Below are 26,685 nucleotides of genomic sequence, written 5' to 3'. Positions count from 1 at the left end.
TTAACTCAGTGCTGTGTGTACGTACGCTTTGACAGGAATAAGCTCCTTCCCAAAGTCTACAGTACGGGGGCAGTTCACCGCTTCTCGAGTCCCAGCTGAAATTTGCAGATCATCCCTGGATGTATCAAAAGCAAAGTAAAAATAAAAGTAAAAGTAAATAGAAAACCCGACCATTTACTGACGCGCGGACGGTGCCAGTGGCGCCGTTTCCAAAGTTGTCCGGGACCCCGGGAAAATCCCTCCCAACCCGGGTGCGGATGCGGAGTAGATAGGGCGCTTGGAAATGTATTGCACGGACCTGCTATTATGGAGTATTTAGTTCGATGATTAGTTTAAGTAACTTTGACCAACATCGCATTTCGCCCCCAACCAAGTTTAGTGGAAAATCATAGACATCCTTAGGGCCAAATTGAATGTTTCATGTTTCAATCTTTTATGTAGTTTGCGGTTTGGAGATCTCCTAAGTGTAACGTGATCTGGTTTTGGGATTTCATGTTACACGTGGATTCATCAAATTCAGATCCAGTCGGTCATGATCTTCGGCTTCGGGTTCGCGCACAGTAGGGGGTAACATCTGTGCTTGACTACCAGACTGGTTCTGCATTGGTTACGAGTCCATCACATGTAACTTCTTTTTCTTTTTCTTTGACTTGATTTGTTCTTTCTTTCTGGATGCAACCGTGAGATGATCTACCACATCCAACGTAGTAGGAAGTGCGATACAATAGCTTCTTTATATTAATATAAATCCCTCAAATCCTGCCCCAAACTTAATATTACGAGCCATCCATAGAGAACCTTGTCTATGGAATAAATCATTCCCGGAACTCGAATCATGATCATGAGTCGGTCAGGATCTGCCTCTAGTGCGTACTACCACCACACCAGTGCCACGTCTCCCCTCCCGATCACCCGCATCGCATCAGGGTCTGAAACGATCGCCGGGCTGGGCTGGACTAGTCGGTGCATATAAGTGGACAAAGGTATTAGAACAGGGGGTACGGGGGGGAAAGAAATGGTCAGGTGTGTGCTGGTGACGCCGGGCCAGTGTACTGGGAACAGATCCCTGTTCTTTACTACGCCTATTCTGGTATTATTTCCTGGTATCAAGTCCTATATGCAGGATATAGTAATGCTTACAAACACTGATCCTCTATGCACCGAAGCGAACCGTTTTAGGCAGGTAATCAAAGAAAAAGTTGAACCCAAAACTTGGTTTAATATGTTAATATGCATGGAAGCTTGATGTTGTGATACGGGAGTGATACGGATAGCAGAAAGTCAAAGGTGAAGAGAAAGAAAAAGAAAAAAGAAAAGGCACATGAGCTCGGAATTCCCAGATTCCAAAATCCAATAAAAATCCATTTGACCTGCACATATGCTGACTACGCACTCTGCATACTCAAAGCCCCCGGCCTGGAGTACTGTATGTAGCTCATGATCAACAAGAATGGCAACTCCGTGAACCAATTGCCGACATCCACTAAAGTAATAATCAAAATAAATTAAATAAAGAGCCATCGCCCCCTCACCTCTCAGTCCAACCAGTTACGGTTACATACGTTACCTACCCGCCTCCCCCACTAGAAACAAAAAAGAAAACCGACCGGCCGATCGGCAGAACGGGGTTTATACCAGTTTCGGATTAGTGTCATATCGCTAAGATCCTGGCTTACTTGGGCTTGGGACCGAGGGTCGATCCTGTGTGACGAACAGGTCATGTTTCAGCGGCTGACATTCCATTCTACTCGGTTTCTCCGACGCGAGAGATCTCTCTACGTTGATCGTCAGTCGATCTCAGGGGTTTGTGCCACGGATACGAAACTTAAGTTATGTACTCCGTACGGGAATTCGTAGGTTCTAGATTTGGCTTGATCAGATGTGAGACAGGAGATGTATGGGTTTTTTACTTTGCTTGCTTTTGCTGCGTATTCCAAGGTTCAGTAGGCGCTTGACTCGTGATAATTTTAGAATGTATATGCAGCTGCAGCTGCATCTACGTCTACATCCACATCCACATCTATATCTGAATTTCCATCCCGGGTGACATTAAAATGCACCAAGTAATATATTTCGGAACCAGTCTCAACTACATCCAGAATCTCGCATTGTCTCGCATTCGAGGTACTCTGTATAACCGTTAATCTCAGGGGCGATACGAATACGGAGTGGAGCGGGATGTCCGCCGTTATTCCGATTCCGAATCCATTTTATCCACAATTGTGAATCTGGATATATGTAATAAAACCGGAGAGACTACCCAAACGGAGCTATGGCCAGCAGTTGCCTGGATGATCCACCGGGGCGATCCGCCGGATCAGGAAGGAGGTTAGTGGGCGAGTGACAGGTCCCGTCCGCGTCAGTTAGACACGTCAAGAATTCATTTCCACTTTCCACGTGTGAAGGCTGAAACCAAACCCTGGAATTGGGACCGTCCAAGCTTCCTACGATTAGACTGAATTCGATAGTTGCGGCGTTTGTATGAAAGGGGAATGAATCCGGGGTTATTGGTTATTTGTCGTACTATAGGTGGTTAGTTGAATTTATTTCTATTCATAGGCGGAGGGCTCCGTTCTCCGTCGCGGATTAGTAATCTTGGTAAATCTTGGTTAAAATTTGGAAATTATGCAGATTATGTAATACGTCAGATCATGTAATACGTCGGATTACCTTTGCCTTGATCTTTTCACCTTCCCAAGATGGTTCAAGGTCCCAAGGGGCCAGTCCCATGCAGATCGTGGGGAATACTCCACCCGGTCGCTTTAATTTCATTTGACTTCTCATTTTCTCATCTCATTTCTGGATTTTGATTTTGATTTTTGATCAACAGTACAATTCATTTCCCATGCAATTCTAGGTCAGATGCAGCCGTATATGCAAGTGCCATGTGTTCGTAATTTCCGCGTGGTTGGGCTTGGATGCCCCACATGTGATATGATGTATGGGAAAAAAGGGGTGAGACTCATTCTCGCGTGGCCATGGGGCCATGGGCCGGGATGATCCCCCGATCGATCACCACCCGGGAAAATGGCTTAAAGGGTATTAGTACGCGACGCATAGTAATCTGGAGGCTCGGATCGGCTGATTTCGAATTCTCTCCTCATTATAGGTTCTTCAATGGTACATACAAAAATTAATTATAGGTAGTGAGTGGTGGACCGGGCCACACTTTTCCCGCAAATTAAGTTTTGTCCTGGAGAGGAATGTCTCCTCGACAGAGTTTCATACTTCTCCCGTTCAAACCAGGCTCTCGGGAGCGTCCACAGTGGAAGTACCGGAAAATGGATTTGTGTGGAAATGAAAAGGCTAGAGGATCCAGCCCCTTCCATGACGAGCCGCAGGGAGCGCCAAATCAAGCCGGATGGAACACTAACGCCGGGATAGAACAACTAACGCCGGGATAAGAGAGGGACTAGTCGATCCCGAAGAGAAGTGCCGTGTGCGGTGAATGGGTGGGGACCGGATTGTTACTTTTCTCGAAAGAGGCCGATCAGGAGGATCGCCGTGGATCAAGCTCGAGCCTTTCCACGTTGCCTTTTGGGGGGGTTGGAGGGGGATGCATCGGCATATGTCTAGATTGATCTTAGTGTACGGGGTACGAGAGTAATGTCATCCCCTATCCCCCTATGTCATTTCTGTGAGTTACATGTACGTACCCCTGTCGGAATGCTTCCGAACCAAATTATGAATTTCTGTACTCAAAAACAGGGTGTAGCTGAAAGGCAACTAAGGTGTCGATTATACAGTGGCACAAGAATTTTGCCTCATAAAAAGGACCCCCTTGCTTCCCAAGTAAACGTTTGCACAGAGCAGGCGATCCTGGGACTAAAAAGGTAAAGTGGGGCCCTCGCTTCCACGAGGTCGGGACGGAGGATGCATACTAACGGCCAATCCCCAATCGCGCCTGTGCAGAAATCGTGCACGGTTGACCAACGGCCCCGTTCCAGAACGACGATCAGATCATTGATGACTAACAGGATCTTCAGGAGACCCTGCGATCATTTATTTGGCACCTTCTCAACTTGTCAAAATTAGGATGATCATTGATTCGTATTATAGTGGAGTTCGGAGTACTATTTCTGGTAGGTAAAATAAAAAGTATGTAAAAAGCTAGAAAGGAAAGTAAAAATCATGTATACTTTTGATGATCAGTTGTAAGGTTCGTGTAAGCGAGGTAGAGGTCCAGCGCTTAGAGCCGCCACCACCGTCATTTTGCTGGTTAATTTGGGGTTTTCTGAGGGTATTTTGGGTATTTGAGGTATTTGGTATTTGGTGTCTGGCCCCAACGGAGGTTTGTACTCTTTAGGTTTAGCGTAATGCGGGTCCTATTATGACCTTCCCTTTTGGCCTGTTCCACGCGACATTGAATCCGGGGCCCCTTACAGCATGAAGAACATTGTCTGCACACTGTCTAGTTATTGATAGGAAAGAGATATGGATTATTTTGGAGACTTTCAGTCTACGGAAATTCTAAATCTTTCCATCGACAATCAAAGATCGAGCCGTTTATGGGGCTGGCCGGTAAGCAGGATCTGCACTAACCGAGGCCAAACCTAGACCAACGGGGACTTTCCGGCCTCCTATATCGGGACTAGCGTCGTCTGCCTCCCGAACGCTAGGCACATCTCCATTATATGATTGGTCATGTACATCAGCGGATCTCAATTCATAAAGTGATTTTCTTTTGTTCGCGTGGGCGCATCGTCATCTTTCCCCCACTGCAGGGTTAATCTCCGAGTTGATTGTTTCTTTCCTCTTTTTTCTCTTTTTCTTTTTATTTTTTATTTTATATTAATTAAATTAAGCTTTGGAACGGACTGTCTCACCTTTTAGTACAAGATTGAATCAGGGAAATCCACCCTGGGCTAATTTACTTTCCCCCCTCGGCATCGTCGATCATCCACGCGACTGTCTATAAACCCTCGTGTCCCCCATACTTCTTGCTTCCTGTCTTCCACCAAACAACCGACCCCATATCTATACTCGGTATCTATCCACCATGGATCTCGCCAACCTCCTCACTGGCGCTTCTAAGCCATACACCCAGACCTACCACAAGCGTCCTTTGCAAGCGCCTCCCTCCCCACCAGTCGAGGATCAGGTCAAATGCTCGTTGCCTTCTATCTCCAGTCTTTTGGAAGGAGCCGATGGCCAACACGCAGCTAGTATGTTTCACCAGAGATATAAATCTACATCTACAACTAGATCTAGATCTAGATCTAGACCCCCGCCTGGACTGAGCTCAACTAACATCTCATAGAGCGTCAACGTCTCAGTCCATCACTGTCCCGGGATCGTGATATCTACGACACAATCCACCTCCCACCGACTCCCCCTCTCCGCCCCGGCTCAGGATCAGGTCACTCCCGCTCCCCACAACAGAGCAAGATCTCCCACCGCTCCTCCGTCTCAAGCACAGGCTCCGTCCAAGGCGGCCCCTACGCCTCCCCCGCTCCAAGTCTCTACTCCTACTCTTCCCCAATCGACCCAACACCAATGTACTACCCCCGTCCACCAACCGCCTCTTCCTTCCAACCCTCAACCCCATCTACAATGCCTCAACAACCCGCGCAGACCCAGTCCCAGGTCCCGGTCCAGGTCCACCACCACCACCAGTCCTCTCGATCTTCCCCTCCTCTCATCTCTCCAGTCACTCCAGCCTGGCAACACCACCACTACTTCCCTCCCTCAACCTCCACACCCTACCAGCAGAACCACGACCGCTATATCTGCCGCACATGCCACAAGGCTTTCTCGCGCCCGTCGTCCCTGCGCATCCACTCCCACTCTCACACGGGCGAGAAGCCTTTCCGCTGCACACATGCTGGATGCGGAAAGGCTTTCTCCGTGCGCAGTAACATGAAGCGACATGAACGGGGTTGTCACTCTGGTCGTCCTGTTGCGCCTATTGCTGCTGCGCCTATTGCTCTTGTCTCATAAACCTAGAGATCTAGGGAGACTTGAACAAAGAAAAAAAAACAAAACAAAACAAAAGCGACTAAACTCCTGCTTTTGCAGCTGCATTTACCTTTCTCTTGGGATAGGATTGCAAGCTGATCTGATTTGGAGTCTGTATTTGATATCCTCCATTTCTGTTGCATTTCCTTTGTTATTTACTATGTCATTTTATTGGGGGCGCGTGGGTTCTGTTTTTGGCGTTGGCTAGGACTTTTTTTCGTCTCTATCGCCGTGATACCCTGGATTCTTTGGAGAATTTTTTTCTTTTCTTTTTCTTTGGTTGGGATTGGAAATGTCTAGAGGAAAGATTTTAAAATTACGAGTCAATGTATTATTCTACGATTACTTCTTTCTTTTGTAATTTTTGGTTTCTCTACTGAGTAGATAGTGATGTCTGGTATTTTTCTCTACTTAGTGATATCAATTCCTACCCTTCCTAAACACTCATAAAATGATAAATAAACCTGTCAAGTATCTATAAGCTTGTCATGCATGAGTATGTACGCACTCAACCGATCTCGATATCTGTAGTGATCCGTCTTTGACACATTTCGATTCCCCCCAGGTACACCAGGTCCCCCATCCGACCGATAAAACTTTTAATCTTGAGTGTTTGATTTCTCCTAGGTTTAGGGCGCATGTAGGTACATCTGGTGCTCTAGATTCGTCAAGCTGCATGTTCTCCGTGGGTATACCTCGGTAGTGTTATATTAAATTTCAAAATTTGGTTGATGTATGATCGACAGACGCGCAACATCATTTCAGCTAAGCCGACCCATGGTTTGTTATTTCGTATTAAATTGCCAATTCCAAGAAATGCCACGCGGCGCAACCCTGCTTCGGGCGAACCCCGGGCCGCGAGCCAGTCATGATATGCGTTTAGCCGTTCTACGGTATACATTCAAATGCTGTATCCGCCCATGTGCGGGTAAAACGTGTACATATAGTACAGCCCCGGGAGGGTTGGGCTTATTTCAAACATGTTCGTGCTCAATATTTCAGGGGCCTGTTCATAGTTGGGCTGGGATTCTCGAGGTTCCATTGTGATTGGTCGATTGATGCTCGTATAGTGTCGGCCAATCATGTGCGAGGAACAGTAGTTGAAACAATATCAATAGTTTGCACATGTGGATTTTAGTGCGAACTTGTGTTCCAAGGTCCATTGCATCGGGACTGAGGCTGGAATCAAAGGTCTTATCAACTTATTTCAAATTATATTTATCGCACGTGCGGAGTACATGTCATGTCCAATTGATGGTTTGATCGCAAATTCCATAGCGTCTGACATGTAAATAAAACATTTGATAAGCGAAAAATATCTAATCCTAGATCAATCTGAGCATAAATCGTAACTTCGTATATATAGAAAATTAATATGGCAGATAATCACTCATCCAAAACACCCCTCGCCAACGCAGCAAGACTAGTCTCATATCGCGCCGGGTTATGATCAGTCAACATCCCCGACGCAAACTTCAACTCCCCAAACCACGCATCCACATCTCGAATAAACCTCATCTGCACTCTAGTCGCCGGTCTTCCAAGCCTGGGATACCCATCCGACCCAAACTCCGGTTGCGGGGTGAACGCCTCACGCTGCAGGACACGCATCGTCTCAACAACGAAGACCTCGCCGGGTGGCATAAGTTTCGGTGCGCGCATCTCATCACGTAGGAGAGCGAGGGTCTTCCAGGCCCAGGCGTCTTCGCCGACGCCGTCGCCTGCGTTCACGACGAGAGGGGGCTGGTTGACGTAAAATTTGTGGACGATACTTTGGCGGAGACTTTGGTGGAGGCGTTGGCGGATGTTGGATTTCGCGCCGGAGACGTCTGTTTTGAAGAGGGATGAGGCTGTGTGCATGTCGTGGAGGATGCCGAGGGAAAGGCTTGGGACGATGTCTTGACCGTTTACTATTGTTGTTATTAGGCCTCTAGTTGCGAGGCGGAGGAAGGGGGACATTACGGCTGGAGGGCCGTATGCGTAGACGTGGATTGGGCGGCCTGAAGGGAGATCGTAGTGTGGGGGCGTAGATGGTGCTTGGTCGTGCGCGTTGGTGTCGGTGAGGAGACGGGCTTGGATGGTTGGGTGATAGGGTGCTGTCACGAAAGAAGTGCCGCTGAGAGGGGAACTGCTGGGTTCAGCGATCATGGTGGCGAGGAGAGCTGCTACTCCACCGCCGAGAGAGTGACCGCAGAGAACGACGCCGTAATCTTGGAACTCTTCTAGTGCTGCGCGGAGGGTGATCATCACTCGTCCACCGCCGCCTTCAAGTAGTCGTTTTGCGGAAGCGTGCATGCCTTTGTGTACCTTCCAGTTCTTGCCTTGCCATTCCAGATCGTCGTAGTCGCAGGTCATATCTGTGAGGATGTCTTCGAAGCCCCAGGTGCCGCGGAGAGTGAGGACTACTGCTTTGGATTCGTGGTCGATGGATAGGTAGTGGACGAGTGGAAACCCGCTTTCGGTCTCACCGGCTGCATTCGAGCCCCCAGCGGGATCCACGAAGGAGGACAACAGAATTGTTGACGGTGGGAGACCAGCATTATGCTCGAAGGCACTGTGTTCGTGACTATCTGATACTGTATGCGGAATGCGTTTCGCGTCTTTGCGCACGCCCATAACCTTTAGCGCGCTGGAACCATACGAAGCGGAGGAGAAGCGACAGAATCGGCGGATGTTTTGAACAAAGTGCCTCCTTGGGAAGATACCAGGCACCATGCCATCCCGATTGAGCGCTTGGATGGTCTCCATATCCTCATATGCGCTTTTGCGCGAGCGGTGGGCCAACAAAAGCGATGTCTCGGAACCGGCCGTTGCGACAGAATACATACTAGGGGTGTATGACTGCGATCTCCTGTGCAGTGCTGAGCTCGGCCGATCATTGCACACAGGCCCGTCTGTTTCGGATCTTGATACTGACAGGGAACTAGTGCTACGAACATGAGTTCGAGATGTGGCAGGAGATCCAGGACGCAGGTCTGCACGCCGTGAGAAGGCATCAGTATGTGTAAGAAGCGACTCTTGACTCCTTTCATGTGCAACATAGTGCCCTGCCTTGAAATTGGTCCTATCGTGAATACTCTGAGCAGGAGCATGCTTAGCTTGCGACCGTGGAGAGACCTGAGGAGAATTGGAGAAAGGCGATCGTCGCAACCCGCTATTCGGACCAGGCGTAGATGGACGATAGTCTGTTTGGCTTGGTTGTCGACCTGGGGATAAATTTGCCCTCTCCCGTGCAGTCGCTTCTTTGACAGATGCCGCTCCCCTAACAGGCTTGGTAGGCTGTCGACTGGTTGTGCCCAATGAGGGTGCTTTGATAGTAGGCCTTTTCGGAAGCGGACGCTTCACACTGTCGGTCTTTTCCTGGCCTGCGAGCCTGGTACGCTGGGACAATCTAGAACCTTTACCTATTGCCTTTTCTGTCTGGCCAATCGATGAACCAGAAACTGGGATATCATCTCGAATTGTCGCATCGCTGGATGAACCTTCAGACTGGGCGCGTTTGAGCTTCCTCGGAATCCCAGCCACTGGGTTTGGTGAAGACACATGATCAGATTCAGAGCCCAGAGATAAAGGACCTTGGGGTCGCAGTTGTGTGTTTTGGGATTTGTTGAAGGCTGTCCGGAACACCACAGTGTGCTTTGGGAGTTTGGAAAATTCTGGCACACTGGGACTCGCATGGTCATGATGGTGGAATCTTTCCTCGACCATGGTAGTCCCAGGAGGAGCAGCGATTTCAGCCATCTCATCATCAAAAATATCCACCGTGATTGTTTGCGCGGTTAGCATTTCGGACTTGATCGAAGCATGACAGCCTGGTGGTAATTGGCTCAAAATGTACGACCTGATGTCTTCGTCTGAGATCTGTTGTTGACTGTCGAGTGGGAAGGACAGACGAGACCCCGAAAATGAATCTGGTCGCTGGACGGCATTAAATCCTTGGTCATCGGTACCCGGCATCATGAACGAAGCGCCCTCTTCATCAGGTCTATCACGTTCTCCACTCGGGAATTGTAGTTGATGTGTCCCAACAACGTCAGCCCGGGCCCCATTGTCAAGGATAACGGTATCCCAAATAACTTCGTCCCCGCCATTCTCTCGCAAGCGTCTTTCTGTATTCCTTTTACCCCAGCGTTGCAGGAGTGCAAAGCCTACTGAGCCAATCAATAGATCACCCACCCCGATATTTTCGGTACTGGTTCCAGGGTCAACAGACCTGAACTCGCGCCGAATAAGCGTAATAATCGCCGCAATAGCCCTAGATGACTCAGTGGACCCTAAAATCGCATCTAGAGTCGACAAAAGCGCCTGTGAGAAATTCGCCACGGATGACAGCGTTGTCGACGAGAAATGAAAAGTGGCCGCGGCGAAGAAAGATGCCGAGGTCACGGTTGTATGTAATATTGCCAGCTGATTCAGATTCAGCGTTAGCAATGAATATCTCTTGTAATCTGATTACTTACACTTCGTTCTAATAATGATTCAGCCTCAATCCGACCATGTTCATCCCCACTACGAATCGCGACATCGCGCCCAGCACGCGTAAGAATGCCTTCAACCACGGCGCGACCAAGTTCTAAGCTTGTCAAAGTTGTCGCTCGTGCACCATCCAGTGCTACTCCACCGAAAAATGATCCGATGCGTAATGTTAGAGAGGTTGATTGAGTTAGCAGAGATACCAAGGACGCGACTGGGCGCGGGAGGAGTGTCGCACCCGACGTTGCGGGGACATGGTTGTTTGCTAGTTGAGATTCTTCATCTGGATTTTCAAACATAATGAGCCATTTAGTATAGCGATCAAATATGTTAAAGGATAAAGAGAGGATTCAATATTGAACAAATAACTACTCCGTACATGCCTTAACATGTGATTCCCAGTTTGTTGGGGATGACGTAAACAATTTGTCTCATTGTTAGTCCCTTATGGGAGTCTCTCTACATCATCGCCTTCCCATCTCCACCGTATGTCACTCGGCGAATCTGCTTTCGATTGCAATCTTTCACTGTTCGAATCCCTGACAGTGTCATATTCTGCCATAGATCTCCCAGCATGTTCTTAATCACTTGTCGAGCGCCTTCTTTTCCATCGATGCTGAGTCCATAAACAATTGGTCGCCCCACCATCACGGCTTTAGCCCCCAGACACAGTGCCTTCACGACATCCATACCTGTTCGAATGCCAGAGTCGAATAATACTGTCATCTGATCGCCAACTGCATCGACGATCTCTGGTAGAACGTCCAACGAACCGATTGCACCGTCAACCTGACGACCTGCAGAAAGTCAGCGATTACACATGTTCCAATGGCGAGATAAGCACGCACCTCCATGATTTGACACCACAATTCCTTCACAGCCATGTTGAAGCGCCAACTTTGCATCCTCCACGTGTTGAATGCCCTTCAAGACAATCGGACCGTCCCAGTGCTCCTTCAGAAAAGCGATGTCTTCCCAAGTATGAGGCTGACCCATATGCACATCAGCCAACCATGCCACCGCGGCACCTACAATATCTTCTTCGACTGGACGTCCTGCTTTCTTTTCAAATTTTGCCCGGAAAACCGGGTCACTAAATCCGACCTGGCAACCAGTACCCTTGAGGAAAGGGATATACCCGTTGTCAAGATCAGATGGTCGCCACCCCTGACTCCAGCAATCTAAGGTGATCACCAGGACCGAGAAGCCACTCTCCTTGGCTCGTCTCAAGAGTGAGACGGTGACATCATTATCCTTGGGCCAGTAAAGTTGGTACCAGCGTTTACCTTCCCCGCTGGCTTCCGCGAGTTCTTCAATGGAGCTGGTACCAGCCGTGCTCATAGTAAAAGGAATGCCTTCCTCTGCGCACATCTTGGCTAATCCGGTGTCTTTATCTTCGTGGAAAATTCGTTGAACCCCGAGCGGAGCCACGATCAGTGGAGTGTCGTATTTTTGGCCGAATAGTTCCACTGAAACGTCCTGATCTTTGACCTAAAGAAGCAATCACCTTTAGCTGACAGAAAACAGCGAGAAATGGAGCCTAAGTGGAACAAACATCAGGCATCATTCGCGGGATCCTAGAGAAGTTAGTTACAAGCTACCCAGTCACCTCACAGATTGAACGTACATCTTCCATTGTCTGAAAGCCAGCCGATTACTGTCCATAGTCGCTTTCTCGCCGGCTCCCCCAGATACAAAGTTATATGCCTCCTCACTGAGAGCCTTCTTTGCTTGCTCTTCCAGCATCCGTGGATCAGTTGTGACAGTCGGCTTGATACCCATAAGGGTACCCTTGGCGAATATGGTATTCTGATAACTTCCGTAGTTAACCGACATGATGGCTGGAATTGAATGACGCACAATGACTGGGATTGAAGATTGTGAATTGGAATACTGGCCAAGCCTGGCGCTCATTTTATATCCTACAGACAGCCCCATACTACATTAGGATATATGAAACTCATGCCCCCAATATAACTTACGACATGGGGCCAAGACTGATGGCCAAATGCCACTAGGACAAAAGGCGTAGCCAAAACTCGATGAGGTGATCTTACACGCCGCACGACTTTGTCCCCCCTGGCCTTTTTATTCGGAGTTCTCTCGGCGGTAACTACTACAGGATCTGCGACATACTCCTTACCCGATGGATGATTACTATGCCCGGGTTAGACGTCTTCAAATTAGCCCCCAATTTTAGCTTGAGAGCCTGCGAGTCCTAATTCTGAAGGCATGGTACGAGCACAGGGAAATTAAGGAGTTGCTTGTTGCACAACATCCATAGATTGAGTTGCATTCCTCAAGAGCGCTAGCAGGTGAATCACGTAGGTAGTATACCTAGCGTGGTCTTGAACACTCTGCAAGAACACTTCATATTCCCTCATTGTTGATCGTAAAATGGCCCCAATCCTGAAAGGGCTAGCCCGTCAAGCAAACTCCCAAAATATCCTCAACAGGTGTATAAGCAATACCACTTTATTAATTATCCTAATATTATCATTGCTCTAGGTCTGTTAATTGTTCTGGATACGATAAATGAATTGGATTTCGATGAGCTAGCTAGAATCTACCTGGGATAACGCTCAAATAAGTTTCACATTTTCACCGTGACAAGCAATCTGCCTGGAGCTGGAAGTTGCGAAGACAGGATGACTACAATAGCTGTAAGATGAGATAAACGAAAATTTAATGTGAGATTGATGGGTATGGAGAAATGAGAGAGAAATAGAGAGTGTGTGACACGTAGATATTGGTGTACGGGGTCAGAGGGCCCCCTCCGTTTGCCCCAGAGCTTGCATGTCTAGCTAGTTCTCTCTTATCTTCCTTCCTCAATCCCTCTCGGAAGACAGATCTTGTCTACTTCGTCTCTTTCTCGGCTACCCATTTAGTCCTTTCTTTTTCCGACCGACAGATCAGTTGCCGACATCTCATAATGCTGACTGGTGCTTGAGAGAATATATAGGAGTACGGCCATACCGCCGCATGCATCCACGCAGATTGGCCAACAGAAATGTGTTAGAGCACTGTAATTCCACTTGGACTCAAAGGTAATCAGTTTCAAAAGGGGACACTTGATCTTAATGATCCAACAGCCCTAGAACATTACGTCCAAGGACAAATCATATCGCCGCGACATGGGCCTTACTAAGAAAGTATCGCAAATTGAAGAACCGGATTGGTTTGTAGTGGATGAAGCCCACTGGCAGCGGGACTAACCTTCTTAGAGGACAGGGATGTGGATCGCAGCACAGGGTTTTAAGACGTTCGATTGTTGATGGTCTTCCAAGATTATCGTATATAGTTAACTTCCAGTCTACAAAGGATCAAGCAAAACGTTCTACGAGGACCTTAAATAAAACATTCTTCTCGCAGATCTCAGAATTAAATCCGAGTTCCAATTTGTTCTTTTGATCATGTCTTAGCTAAATGGGTCATATATATATATATATAAGAGGAGAAAAAAGAGACTCTGGAAATATCCAAGGTTCATATGCAGGCATATAGACATATGAGCCTTCGTGATAGCTAAGGGGCCATTGCCAAGCCCATATATACATATTCATGTTTTCAATCCCCAGACGTTACGTGTGCCAATTTTCGAGGTCAACCTTCCTACCATCTTCATGAAATTAATTCAATAATAGTTGTTATACCTTACACTCCAGGCACAATGACGGGTGGATATCAGGTTCGCTGCTTAGTTGTTGATTGACTAGATGTTTACTGTCAACACAAACATTCGGGACAAGCTTGAGCTTTATAATAGAGAGTGCTTCTTGCTTGTTGCTCATCCGGTCTTTCCTTTCTCCATCTGGCCCAAGATTCAGTGAGGGTTTTTGTCTTCTCGATCATCGTGGCAATTTCTTCCAATGCCCGCAATGTAGCTCTGATACCCCCCTTATGGCGTTCGAGTGATTGCAAGGCCACGTCCATATCGTTCTCCTGTGCCTTACACAGATCTGCTGTGACTGAATCGATGTCTTCTTAGCTTCTTCTTGTCTCAGTCAGCTTTGCTTCAAACTTTTCGGTCTCATTTCTAGCGCCTTGGATGCAGTTCTTGACTTCAACACGGACATTCGCATCAGCGGAAGGACAGACCAGTGCACAGCAATTAGGGCTGAATTCTGCAATATTAAGGATATTGATATTCACTGCTGTTTCGTCACTAAGTGACCGAATTGTGGAGGGCTGCGCTGATCAATATGCTATTGTACGCCAATTGATTGAAAGGTGAGATGAAAGCCAAGCCTTTATCCTTGACACATTCGGTTCATTATGTATTTTATTTCCAAGGCCAATAACACCTTTCAATTAATAGGTGTTCCAGTCATCCCGAACATTTGAAGTTGGAGAGTCCGGATCCCAGCGATTTATACATACTTCCACTTGATCTGTCCGAACCTAACCTGGGTAGCCCTGGAGTCAATCATTGGTTTTTATTCCGGTTCAGATTTCAATTCCACTAGTTACTTGAATCACCCAATCATCTTCGTTAGCATCCCGAACCCTTGCTTGGCAACCTTAACTTAAGACTTGGAAGATCAGCTCTGCAGATATTTTTTTTTCACACTACCAGGCTAGGTCTGCCCGGACTCTTACTCTGGGATTGTTTTTTCCGTAAATTAGTCAATGATCTGGATCACTGTTGGGATATCCCAAATCCCATCAATTGATTGCAAGAGATGGAGGGTCACTCCGAGAAGGACGTGGGTCCACCCCGCACAAATGACCCCGAATTTGACGAAATAAATTCGGCATTGACAGCTGAAGAGAAGAGGCTTGAGCGAGTGTTGATTCGGAAGATTGATTTACATATCCTTCCGTTTGTCGTGTTACTGTACCTGTTCAGCTTTCTCGACCGAGGTACGTCTACCGTGAAACAAGGGATGAGTCAATCACTAAAAATTGCAGTGAACATTGGTAATGCCCGCTTGTATGGTCTCGAGGAAGACCTGGGCCTAGTCGGCGACCAATACCAAATTGCTGTTTCCATTCTCTTTGTGACATATTGTGTATGTGAAGTCGTCCCGTGATCGAAAAATGCTAACCCCTTGTCAGTTCTTCGAAGTACCATCAAATCTGGTGATCAAAAAATTGAAACCATCTCGGTACCTCGCAACCATTTCTGTATTGTGGGGCATCATCGCCACCCTCACAGGAATCACCCAGAGCTATGGCGGCCTTCTTGCATGCCGTGTATTGCTCGGAATCGTGGAAGCAGGACTCTTCCCAGGATTCTTAACCTACCTCACCATCTTCTACAACAAACGTGAGATCGCCCTGCGAACTGGCTATCTGTTCAGCAGTGCCGCTGTCGCCGGTGCCTTTGGCGGCCTCCTGGCCTACGGCATAGGATTCATGGACGGTATCTGTGGGCTGCGCGGATGGCGCTGGATCATGATCATCGAAGGAATACCGACTGTGATACTCGGCATAGTCACATGGTTTTTCCTAGCAGACGACCCGGATACAGCATACTATCTCAACAAAGAAGAGCGGGTGCTTGTGGTGCGCCTCCGCAGCCGATACGTTGGTCAAACGGAATCTGCACAGAAATTCCACTGGGCCGATGTGAAGGAGGGTGCGCTCGATTGGAAGATCTATGCTTTTTGCATTGGACAATTTGGTGTTGATACTATGCTGTACGGGTATAGCACTTTCCTACCTACTATCATCGAGGGGATGGGCGATTGGTCTGTTCCACAGGTCCAGGCGCTGACGATCCCTTGCTACGGGCTGGGCGCTATTGCTTATCTTTCTGTGGCTTGGTTGAGCGATAGAACACAGCACCGTGCGTTTTTTACCTGCCTTTTCAGTGCAATCTCCGTGATCGGATATGGGATTCTTATTACGAACTCATCTTCTGGTGTTCATTATTTCGGTGCTTTGATGGTTGCATTGGGTCTGTATGTCGCGGTTGGGCTACCGCTTGCCTGGCTACCTACTAATTTGCCTCGATATGGTAAGCGCACTTTTGCCACGGGCTTGCAGCTCACTTTTGGTAACATCAGTGGTGTCATGTCGCCATTTTTGTACAAGAACTCCGAGGGGCCACGATTTGTTAGAGGAAATGCTGTTACGCTGGCTCTGGTAGGCTTCGCGGGCATTTTATATAGTGTTATGTGGGGTTGCCTTCGTCTCATCAATAAGCGCCGTGCAAAGGGATTCGAGGATGAAAAAGTCGCTGGCCTGTCGGAGGAGGAAATTGAGGAGCTCGGAGACCGAAACCCTCGGTTCCACTACAGCACTTGAAGGCATTATAGAGCCGAGGTTATACATGACTAGCGTCATTGGTGATCGCCGCTTTGTCCAAATATTGGGCTGTGCGAAGTAATATCATAGACGAGAGGCTTTCCGTAGCGCATTCAAATATTTCGCGCAGCGCCTAGAATGACTATTTTTTCTCCCATACCTACGATGCCATACACCTACCATTTACCTTTGCTTTACTGACAGTGTCCTATCTTCTTTCCTACCTGTTAGTTAGATGGTCCAAATGGCCCACGTTGTAATTAATAGAGGTTGATAGCTAGCTAGATTGGCTGTTTGAGCACACTGACTACTCCCGGCCTAGGCAGCAGGTGACCTATACCACGAAGAGCTCGCAAATAGAAGTCTAGAATTGAACTCGTAATTTTATAAACTTTCGGAGATTTCAATGGTTCAGTTGTTTTGACTCCCGAGATCAGAACTTGGCATTTACGCCAATTTACTTGGTTCTTCGCTCTCGCTCTCGCTCCCGCTTTCGTACCGGTCATCGCTCAACCCCACGCTTCAACTTCTACCCCGACCGTGCCAACTACTTTTTATCTTTTATATGCAAACCTGTCACAGCTTTTGCCTTCTTAGGTAAGATCGTCCCAAGATTTGAGCTCAACCTAAACTCGTTCTGAATCATTGAGAGGGTCCCTGCATTGCTAGCTCCGGGTGTTCGTTCCCCTCCTATCCCAGGCCACATTTCCGAACCTTTTTCTCCGGTCTTACCATAGATCACTTCTCGATCTGGAACTTCGATTGACGATCAGGACCTTAACTGTGTAAATAGTTCATTCCACGAGGACAGAAGGTTTTCAACCAAGGAACAGAAACACGAACTACCCAAGTAAGTCAAAGGCTCAAAGTAAAACGAATATGACAATGATGACATCAATTATCGAAATTCGTGTCTGGGAAATCTATAAGTAGCTGTTGTTTTCCTGCCCTGGAAGAAATTGTCAGGAACATTCTTCAGTTAAGATATAATATCACAGTCCAGCATGAAGCTCACCAACATTGCCCTGGCAGGTGCCACTCTCAGCCTTTCTACGGCGAACCCAATCGCTAGACGTGCAATCAGCGATGGTATGTTCAAACAACTTCCATATACTCATTGATAGAAGCGTTGAAAAATTTTTAACATAATTTTGTTAGCTGACATCCTCAACTATGCTTTGACCCTCGAGCATCTTGAGGCCACTTTCTACGCGCAGGGTCTCACAAACTACACCCAGGCAGACTTTGTGAACGCTGGCTTTGCCGATCCTTTCTACGCCAACCTCATGGAAGTTGCTTCTGACGAGAAGACCCACGTCAGCTTCCTGACTTCAGCTCTGTCTGGTAAGATGGCTCCCCGATGAAACCAAGAAAAGAAAGTATACTGACTTCTGTAGCCGCTGGTGCATCCCCCGTCGCAGCTTGCAACTACACCTTCCCATCGACAGATGTGAAGAGTTTCCTGGCCCTTGCCAGCGTCCTGGAAGGTACACACATCTCTATCTACTTGCTTATGGACGAATACTAACAACATTCAGGCGTGGGAGTCAGCGCTTACCTCGGTGCCGCCGCCAGCATCATGGACAAGACATACCTCACCGCAGCAGGTAGCATCCTGACCGTCGAAGCCCGACACAGCGCGTACCTGCGTGCCGCACAGGGCGAAAGCCCCTTCCCCCAGCCCTTCGATGCCCCTCTCGACTTCGACGAAGTCTACACACTTGCTGCCCCATTCATCACCTCCTGCCCATCCAGCAACGGCCAGCTTCCAGTGAAGGCATTCCCCACTCTTACAATGACCTCAACCGCATCCCTTATGTCGGGATCGATCGTCTCGCTTATGGCCGGAACTGGATTCAATACTACCGGCACGCTGTACGCTGCCTTCGTTACTGTCACCGGTCCTCTCTTTACCAAGGTGACATACACTGGTAATAGCATGTTCAATGTTACAATCCCCACGGGCGTTGCTGGACAGAGCTACGTTGTCATTACCCAGAGTAACTCCACAGTTACTGACGACAACATTGTTGCGGGACCTGCTATTGTTGAGGTAATTTGAAAAAGAAATCGTCGTTAACCCTGTGCTTTACTGTTTTTCGCAAACTGACGTGGGGATTGATAGATTGGAATGAAGAGTAACATGTCTATGTCTATGCCTTCTTCATCAATGACTAGTGCGATGAGCAGCACCTCAGGCACTGCTGCGGCTTCTTCATCCCCTGCGTTCAATGCTGCCGTCCAGAAAATGACTGGTAATGTATTTGGAGTTGTGGGTGCGGGTTTGATCGTTGCTGCTGCGCTTGTTTGATCGCGCCACTGGATTGCGATGAGTCACAAATTGTGGACTGATCATGTACCACTATTTATTTTCTATTTAATTATTACTGGGAAATCAATGGTATTCCTGAATAGGGACCAATTAATCTGACCCCTTGATTATTGTTCTTGGCTCATTTTACTTGAGAAATTGGCAATGCTTGGCTTTGTCTACATTAACTAGATCGAGTACGAAATGGTTTTTTATATGGCGATCTAAGATATATAACTAGAACAGCCACCACTCTAAATGAGTTGAAAGTGTGACGGATCTTCAGGGATTGATCCCAGTCTTCGAAAACGGCATCTGGTTCAACAGTCTGCTCAGCATCCCTTCCTAGATAGTATCCTCCCGCTCCAGAGAAAACGGCGATACTGATCATATAGATAAAGCATGCGAGAATGAGCCAGGGGCTTTCTCTCTGGTGCGGGTCCTGGGGACTTTCATTGAACGGCAAGAATTTCTTCTTGTCATCGTTTTCATTTTCCGAGTCCTCTGTGGGGATACGACTAACACGATGAGGTTGTCGAGCTTTGAAGAATTTGAACGGTTTCATGGTAAAGATCCAAGCTCAAAGGACAAAGGAGTTGACTATGTTTAGCTGAAATAAGCCTTTTGACAAAAGATTGGGGAAGATGGGGATACGGGGTGGAAGGGGGCTTTATAGAGGGCTACACCCTGATGTGGCTTATCTTCTTTTATTGATAATATAGGCAGCAAACGGCCTGCAACTCCGCCAAACATCTTCATCCTGTTATAGGCAACAGGTACCACGCTAGCCTTCCAGAATTCTCTTGCTTCTTGCTTGCTCAATATCTAGATCTGCAAACATGACTGTCGACTACAAAGAGACCCATATAAATGAGCCCCATTCCTCGTTTGAAGCCGGAAGATTGCTCGGAGCAAATGGCGCACAGATTTCTCATCAAAGTAGCGGTAACCAGCTCCTTCATCTGAGGATTTTGTATTCTGTCATCGCAGTCTTGCTTGTGGTGATTGTGACTCTATCAGCATTCGCAGTGAAGGCTCTCAGCAACAACCTCCAGCTTGCTTTATGGTGTAAGTGTCTACAGAGATATGGCCAGTTTTTCCACTGACCGCAAAAAGCGCCTGTGAATGATATTGTTGGATACAAGACGGTCACTTTCGACGCCTTTTTCCTAGGCCATGAAAGCCCCTGGACTAGAGGGCCAAAAGAGGTCAAAGATGAGCTATGGGATGAGACATATCAATGTGAATGCCTCAATCTTCACCTCGTCCGCTGCACAAGACATGGACATGCTGACATATTCGCTAGTTGGAATCTCCTGGATTACCAAGAAAGAGGCCTCATACATGCTTAACGAGACTCTTCCCGCTCCTCACGACTCTGACAAGTATATGATACAATCGTAGGTCTTCCACAATCTTCATTGTCTCAATATGCTGCGCAAGAGTCTCTATCCTGATCAGTACCCAAAGATGTGGGCATATCACGAAAATGGAACGGTAAACCATGGCACTCTACAATCAATGCACATGGGTGAGTCTCTTCTCAACTTTCCTGCGTAGATTAAGACGAGACTAATCCACAATGTGACCCACCATCCAGATCACTGTATCGACGTCCTTCGTCAGTCGACAATGTGCGAAGCAGATGTGACCCCCATTCCATTCGTCCGTAGCTATTTCGGTTGTGGCGTTTTCCCCAACATCATAGCTACGCATACATGCCGAGACTTCGACGCCATTGTCCAGTGGGCCAAGGAACGCGAAGTGCAGGACTATGAAGCGCATCGATAGTCTGCAGCTGGAGGGCCACGATGTAACGTGAGGAAGTAGATCTCTACATGCAGCTGCCTCCTTTTCCTTGGGTTTGCAAAGCGGCTTTGAGTCTCGCGCCTTTCGGCCGGGTTATAAACATACCAACCAGTATGCTGAAGTTTCTGAGAATACTCCTAGTACATGGTATTGGTATCAATACTATTACAATACACATGTCATCATACTCAACAACTCTATGCTCAGTACTAGTATTGTAATACAGTACCATGTTACCATACCTTGGATAAGCCGACTTTCACTATAAAATACAATACCATTAGTACTTATACCAGTTAAAGCTGCGACGTATTACGTTCCTTGGCAGGCGAAACCATAGTATCGAGCAGGAAATCTCGGTAACCTTGGCATGCTACTAGTAGTAGTCTGACTGCCTTAGTCCCTGCAATCGGAGCCAGCCAGAAGTGGACGAGGTCCGCTCTGTGGAGGTCAAATGTAACATAGCTTCAGATTCGACCCTTCCTTCCACGCACTATTAACCGGAGTTGGCGGGCCCAGTAGCTTGGGGCCGAGAGATAACCACGGTCCACACATGCAGTTTCTTTGTCAATGCTGCAGACCAACAAGAAAATACTCCTTCCAAGGATGCGTTTGTAGCAATTTCCTGTTCAAGCCTGTTCGATTATTGATCTCAAGCCAACCACCGGACTTTCGAACTCGACAATTTGTCACGCGTCTGCTCACGTTCTGCCAAATTGCCGGATTACGTAATTCTACAGGATCAAATAACATTCCAATCGGAGTCTGGTCTGGACTAGGTAACTGGTTCATTCTCTCATCCTCTGAGACATCTATGTAGATTTTCTATGGAGAAGCTTTTCACGGAGTAGAAAATAGTAGTCATAAAGTTTGCAATCCCGGAGACACGCTCGGACTCCGGTCGAGGCCTATTGATTTAATCCCTGAGGCATCAATATTACCTAATACACGGATCCACACTCGCTAACCAATCCCAAGTTCGCAATGATGCCCAATGTAATAGGTAGTCAACCAGGGTTAGAAGTATATCGATCCAAATTGAACTACAATTACACCTCCAGGGATTGGAAGACTAAAGTTAGTTGTATATACCACCTGTGAAAAGTGTATGTACTACTTAGATGCATGGCTAGAGTCCTTGACATCTGCTCGGAATCCGAAGCCAGCCAGAGATACCTAGGTATAGGTACAAGATCAAAGTTCCATGACTTTATGCGTCAACAATTACGCTTCGAAGTACCGTGGACGCTGCCCACCTATGCCCCATACACCTGATACAGAATACCATGTCCTTCCCGCTCTAGAGCTCCTTTATCTATCAGTACTTTGCGAAGTTGGCCAAACTCTGGATCAGCGTTTTTTCGGTAGATGGCAGTGATTATTTCCAGGGCGGAAGCCGATGGATCAAATTTGGTCTCAACAAGTAGCCCATTAGGGTCAGCGCCGTGTTGAATGAACAACGATACAATCAGCGCCAGACGAGATGTCCCATGCTCACTAATGTCGTAATATTTAATCCATCGACGACGATCAGCTTCCCGGAGATAATCCAGAAGAGCAAGCCAGGGAGTCTGCTCCTTTCCATTCAGACCTTGGTAGGGCTGATTCGGATCAGCGCCACTCTTCAGAATGTCGCTGATAATTTCCGGACTGGATAAAGGGTACACGCTTTGCCGGCGACTTGCGAGAAATTCGATGGAGTGACTGAGAAGTGGTATGCCGTTATCGCTGCCATGAAGGATTTCATCATCTGTCCGGACACTTTCACGTACTAGAGCTGCTAGGCCGAACTTAGCAGAGAGTGAAAGAAATGGATTACGAAAGCTGAGATTTCTTCGTTTCTCATACGATGAAAAAAGGTTCCGCGCCCAATGATCATGTTCAATCGACTGGCGGGTCACCCAATGCTGACACAGAGCTCGGTCTAGCTCAGGAATAAGCACCAACTGTGACTGTTGATGATTTAGAGACAATCGTGCATGGGTGAATGCGAGAATTATGTTCGGCCACCGATCATCTATCTGTCGATTGGGATGAAATTCGTCTAATGGCCACCTGAATTGAAAAATGATGGAGGTGAGAAGCGATATGTGCGGTTCAAAGTTCGATCCCATCATTGGCTTCAAGAGCCGAGACCGAACTTGAGGCGGGGCGAGAAAATCATTCACAGTTCGATGCGCATAAGTGACCTTACTATAGCCTAACCGCTGAGCCGACGATGGTGTATCGCGACAAAGCATGCTTGTTGATGAGCCTGAGCTATGAGTCACCATCAGCCCTCTGCACTCCCTGGACATCCGTGTCTTGGTCACTTCGCATATACGGATGATGTCCTTTTCGCTCGCTTGTTGCACGTCTTTTGGGATGTGACCCACGATCTCTTCGGATTGATCGGCCAGAGCAAATTCCCAGAGGCTTATGGAAGCTGCATCTTCTTGTCTAGTAGCATAACATGCCTCTTGTCTGGCCTGAATGAGCTGGAACAGGCGTGAAGCAATCATAGTTTCATTGGTCGATGCAGAATCAAAAAGGAAATATGAGAATAAGTCGTCTAAGTCGGTAGGATGCTGGCCCAGATAATCATGCATTTGCCGAATATGTTGATAGTTTCCACGGCGCAGTAAGGATTGAACCACAAGCATCACCCAGAGAAAGACGCCGTCTGCGGCTTTAACAATGCTATTTATGAGATTCGATGCCGCCGCCTCATCCTTGATGAGAACTTGGCTAATCAAGTCGTCTCCGTGTAAATGGTCTTGGGTATAGTGAAGCATATCTCCTTGGGTCAATTCGTGAAGCTCAACGCCGGGATTTGTTCCAAAGGCGGCACGAAAAGTTGAGAGAGGCCGGCTGGATAGACAAATTTTAACGTGAGGGTATGAAGCAACGCAATCCTTGAAGAATTCCACGATTTGCTGATGGTCGCCTGCGAATTCGTCTAGTCCATCAATGAATAAACAAACCTTACCGCCCCGGCCTGCAACATCAAGAAAAGATCGCAGTGCTGCTGTCAGCTCCGCAAGGTCCCATGAGATGGACGCTTTGACGCGTTCTCGCGTACTCAAAGACAGAAGGTGTTTCCACCTGACCGGAAAGACCGTTGGAATGAGATATCTGTTCTGGTCCAGTAGTTGGGCCAGAAGATGCCGGATCAAGCCTGTCTGAGACCTCTGCTCCAAGGTGCCGCTAATCCAAAAATAAAAGCCGGCGGTGATGAGTTGCTCATTCCCCGCCCATGATTGAAGTAACTTCATTGTCTGGGCATGGTGCATCACAAAGCGCATAAAGGTAGACTTTCCAGATCCCGCTTTGCCACTAATCCAATATATCCCTTCCTGATGTTCCCCACCTTTCAACCAAGCACTAAGAGAATTCTTCGATTGCCATCGCTGGAATACGGGGCTCACTTTATCGGAGAATATCCACTCGAACGTCTTGCTATGCGCGACAGTGACACTTTCCTCGCGATCCGTCATGGACGAGAACTTGATAGCTTCAATCAGAAAGTCTTGAATGGTTGTCTCATGGTCTGAAAAAACCGTGTCTTCTGAGTAAACTTTCTCAAAATCCTTAATGTCCACTGTATCCTGTACTGTAGCAACGTCTTTGCCGAAAAGTCTAACAATCCTAGGCTTAGAAGACCTTTCGTTCTTCTCTGGTCTTTCGTCGGATGAGTGAAGATCACTTGGCTTTTCTTTGCCACGTGAAATGTCCAAGGAGAGAAGTGCCTCATTTTTAGTGATTGAGCTGTTTGCACAGAGCGATTAGCTATCCGAAAGACTACCACGTGAGAAGAAGTGGCTCAGGAACACACCTGTGCGCTGAAAAAGTCGCTTCCTCCAAATCCAACTTCAGTGACATTAATCGTTTCTCTAACATTTCCACGTCTTCTCGCGGCCAAAAAGTTTTCAATTCCTCGACGCGAAGGACTGGACTAGGCCCAAAATCTTGAATGAACCTCAGGCGAGATAAAATGATCAGGACGATATGGTGACACGTGTTGCAGAGATCATACAGTGCCTGGTCCTGTTCAGATAGTGGTCCAATCTCCCTTAGGCAAGCACCCGCTATGCTGGCATTCAGTGTGGTCAACTGGGCATGTAGGTTGAATGTATCCCACCCCTGAATGGGATGTTTGTCATTGTGAAGGCTGTGAATTTCATAGAGTTGGCCAACAAGCTGAACACATGCATGAAGGAACTGCACAATTAGTGTTGGAGCTGTTTTTGAAATAGCACTAGCCTGATTAGATTCGGCCATCTTGATCTTAGCCCAGCTAATGGGGCAAATTATCGGTAGTTTTCAATCTATTAGCGACGTCAGCGATGATTTCAGAAACATGCAGTTGTTGGGCCGGAAAACGCGAGAACCGTGAATAAAGGTATGATTGTTACGAACGTTGGAAAAGGAGTTGATGATTGGAAGCTGACAAGTCATAAGAGGGGTCGATTCATATATAAATTAGACTTGTAGTCTAACGTAAGCAACGCAGCGTCGTATCGTGATCCACGGCCGCGACCCCACTAAATCTCCAAAAACCATCGGTTTATTCACTATTAAAACCACAAAAACCATGTATATTTTGCTATGTAAAACGAGTAGGGCAATTAGTATATGTGAGCTGTGTGTTCTCACACCCAGAACATATCACCTGTGTTTTAATTAAGAGCACAGAAGGTTAGGTAGGCACTTCCAACAACTGCGAAAGCGCGATAATAAATTACAAACAACTAATTACGAGTGACTGATATGGAATTCTTGAAACAGCCCTCAAAGAGCTCTCAGAAAGTTTTTAACATTAGGATGTGATATTAATGTAGGGTTTTAGGTATTAGAACGGGATTTACGAAGTTCTAAGGTAGGACATCTCTATAAAAAAGTCTCAGACTGTGCTTCACGTTTCTAAGGTACATATACCTGTTTTAAACGCAACAAGGGAGATATGCTAATCAAATAACCATGGGAAGCTAGATGATACCAGCTCCGCTATGCCATATTTGCAATATTTGCATCCTGATGGTCTCTACAACCAGAACATCAATCGTGGCCTACCCCCGGTCACCTCACGAGGGAGGAGCCCCATGAAGCTTGCTAGAGCAATACGAGGCGCTTCAGGATTTTCGATAGGGGCGACCTCGTGCATGTTCCGCGAGTTGAAGATGCACAATTGGCCGACTTCAACATCAAAGGTGCAGTGGGTGTGGTTCTCCACGAGAGCTCGGGCATATCCATAGCTCTTTAGGTCGCGATAACGCAGTGCGTCCTCGGTCCATTGCACATCATGGATTGTGGTAGATCCCCCAGTCACGGGGGTAAGATAGAGATTAACAACGGCCTGGCAGGTGATTTGGGACAGAATCCAGTTCTCCTCTGCCGGGACGTCATACGGGCACCAGTCACAATGAGGGGTGTGCCGTTATTTTACGAAATGCCACTGTAATACTGGCGATTGCCGCACGAGGACTCGACAGCAACGCCAACGTCCCACTCAGGAACCAACGCGGCGAGTGTATCGATGATATTCTGCAACAAATTGGTGCCGATAGCGGCGGACAGGTCGCGATGTATAGAGGCCATCTTATTGACTTCGTCAAAGTAATGCTGTTTTTCACCACCCTGTCGCGACTTCATGTCCTCCTGCCACTTGAGCCTTTGGTCTGTATTCATGGCTGGGGAGGAAACGGCGACTTGGTAATAAAACGGGCAAATCAGGGCGTGTAACATTGCGGTATTGTGTATTGTAAATAACCAGGGTGCGACAGCCCAATCAATCAATCATTGGTTATCTTTGTTGCCTTTTCCCCTTCCCCGTCTTTTTCAGGGTCCTGGGGATTCTTCTTTCATTGTCGTCGCTAGGCGTCTTCATCGCCAATTTTCTGTTC

General features: G+C 47.4%; 10 protein-coding genes across 10 annotated transcripts; 5 read left to right on the top strand and 5 right to left on the bottom strand.

Annotated features, from left to right (window-relative positions):
- Positions 1-4,999: 4,999 nt before the first annotated feature.
- Positions 5,000-5,940, top strand: N7520_002908 (C2H2-type zinc finger protein; the record flags this gene model as incomplete). Its single annotated transcript, XM_057136843.1, has 2 exons — positions 5,000-5,165; positions 5,261-5,940. The coding sequence occupies 2 exons, from the start codon at positions 5,000-5,002 to the stop codon at positions 5,938-5,940; spliced, it is 846 nt and encodes a 281-aa protein (XP_056999529.1).
- A 1,404-nt stretch (positions 5,941-7,344) lies between these two features.
- N7520_002907 (lipase family protein) lies at positions 7,345-10,730 on the bottom strand (the record flags this gene model as incomplete). The annotated part of the gene is made up of 2 exons (XM_057136842.1): positions 7,345-10,365; positions 10,419-10,730. 2 exons carry the CDS (start codon positions 10,728-10,730, stop codon positions 7,345-7,347), a joined length of 3,333 nt encoding a protein of 1,110 aa, XP_056999528.1.
- A 160-nt stretch (positions 10,731-10,890) lies between these two features.
- On the bottom strand, positions 10,891-12,267 carry N7520_002906 (lactate 2-monooxygenase; the record flags this gene model as incomplete). Its single annotated transcript, XM_057136841.1, has 4 exons — positions 10,891-11,228; positions 11,280-11,922; positions 11,987-12,008; positions 12,059-12,267. 4 exons carry the CDS (start codon positions 12,265-12,267, stop codon positions 10,891-10,893), a joined length of 1,212 nt encoding a protein of 403 aa, XP_056999527.1.
- Positions 12,268-15,113: 2,846 nt separating this feature from the next.
- N7520_002905 (putative MFS transporter) lies at positions 15,114-16,683 on the top strand (the record flags this gene model as incomplete). Its single annotated transcript, XM_057136840.1, has 3 exons — positions 15,114-15,294; positions 15,343-15,443; positions 15,490-16,683. 3 exons carry the CDS (start codon positions 15,114-15,116, stop codon positions 16,681-16,683), a joined length of 1,476 nt encoding a protein of 491 aa, XP_056999526.1.
- Positions 16,684-17,687: 1,004 nt separating this feature from the next.
- Positions 17,688-18,745, top strand: N7520_002904 (ferritin-like domain-containing protein; the record flags this gene model as incomplete). Its single annotated transcript, XM_057136839.1, has 4 exons — positions 17,688-17,772; positions 17,842-18,027; positions 18,081-18,170; positions 18,222-18,745. 4 exons carry the CDS (start codon positions 17,688-17,690, stop codon positions 18,743-18,745), a joined length of 885 nt encoding a protein of 294 aa, XP_056999525.1.
- Positions 18,746-19,231: 486 nt separating this feature from the next.
- Positions 19,232-19,559, bottom strand: N7520_002903 (uncharacterized protein; the record flags this gene model as incomplete). Its single annotated transcript, XM_057136838.1, has 2 exons — positions 19,232-19,248; positions 19,271-19,559. 2 exons carry the CDS (start codon positions 19,557-19,559, stop codon positions 19,232-19,234), a joined length of 306 nt encoding a protein of 101 aa, XP_056999524.1.
- A 274-nt stretch (positions 19,560-19,833) lies between these two features.
- Positions 19,834-20,398, top strand: N7520_002902 (uncharacterized protein; the record flags this gene model as incomplete). Its single annotated transcript, XM_057136837.1, has 3 exons — positions 19,834-20,062; positions 20,111-20,236; positions 20,301-20,398. 3 exons carry the CDS (start codon positions 19,834-19,836, stop codon positions 20,396-20,398), a joined length of 453 nt encoding a protein of 150 aa, XP_056999523.1.
- A 27-nt stretch (positions 20,399-20,425) lies between these two features.
- On the top strand, positions 20,426-20,785 carry N7520_002901 (uncharacterized protein; the record flags this gene model as incomplete). Its single annotated transcript, XM_057136836.1, has 2 exons — positions 20,426-20,525; positions 20,595-20,785. 2 exons carry the CDS (start codon positions 20,426-20,428, stop codon positions 20,783-20,785), a joined length of 291 nt encoding a protein of 96 aa, XP_056999522.1.
- Positions 20,786-22,059: 1,274 nt separating this feature from the next.
- N7520_002900 (uncharacterized protein) lies at positions 22,060-24,279 on the bottom strand (the record flags this gene model as incomplete). The annotated part of the gene is made up of 1 exon (XM_057136835.1): positions 22,060-24,279. The coding sequence occupies one exon, from the start codon at positions 24,277-24,279 to the stop codon at positions 22,060-22,062; it is 2,220 nt and encodes a 739-aa protein (XP_056999521.1).
- Positions 24,280-25,826: 1,547 nt separating this feature from the next.
- On the bottom strand, positions 25,827-26,527 carry N7520_002899 (uncharacterized protein; the record flags this gene model as incomplete). Its single annotated transcript, XM_057136834.1, has 2 exons — positions 25,827-26,173; positions 26,239-26,527. The coding sequence occupies 2 exons, from the start codon at positions 26,525-26,527 to the stop codon at positions 25,827-25,829; spliced, it is 636 nt and encodes a 211-aa protein (XP_056999520.1).
- Positions 26,528-26,685: the final 158 nt, after the last annotated feature.

This window comes from Penicillium odoratum (genome assembly GCF_028828045.1).
Source record: "Penicillium odoratum strain IBT 22623 chromosome Unknown utg000002l_segment0_segment0, whole genome shotgun sequence".
NCBI lineage: Eukaryota > Fungi > Ascomycota > Eurotiomycetes > Eurotiales > Aspergillaceae > Penicillium > Penicillium odoratum.
This window is presented reverse-complemented; position numbering and strand designations above follow the sequence as displayed.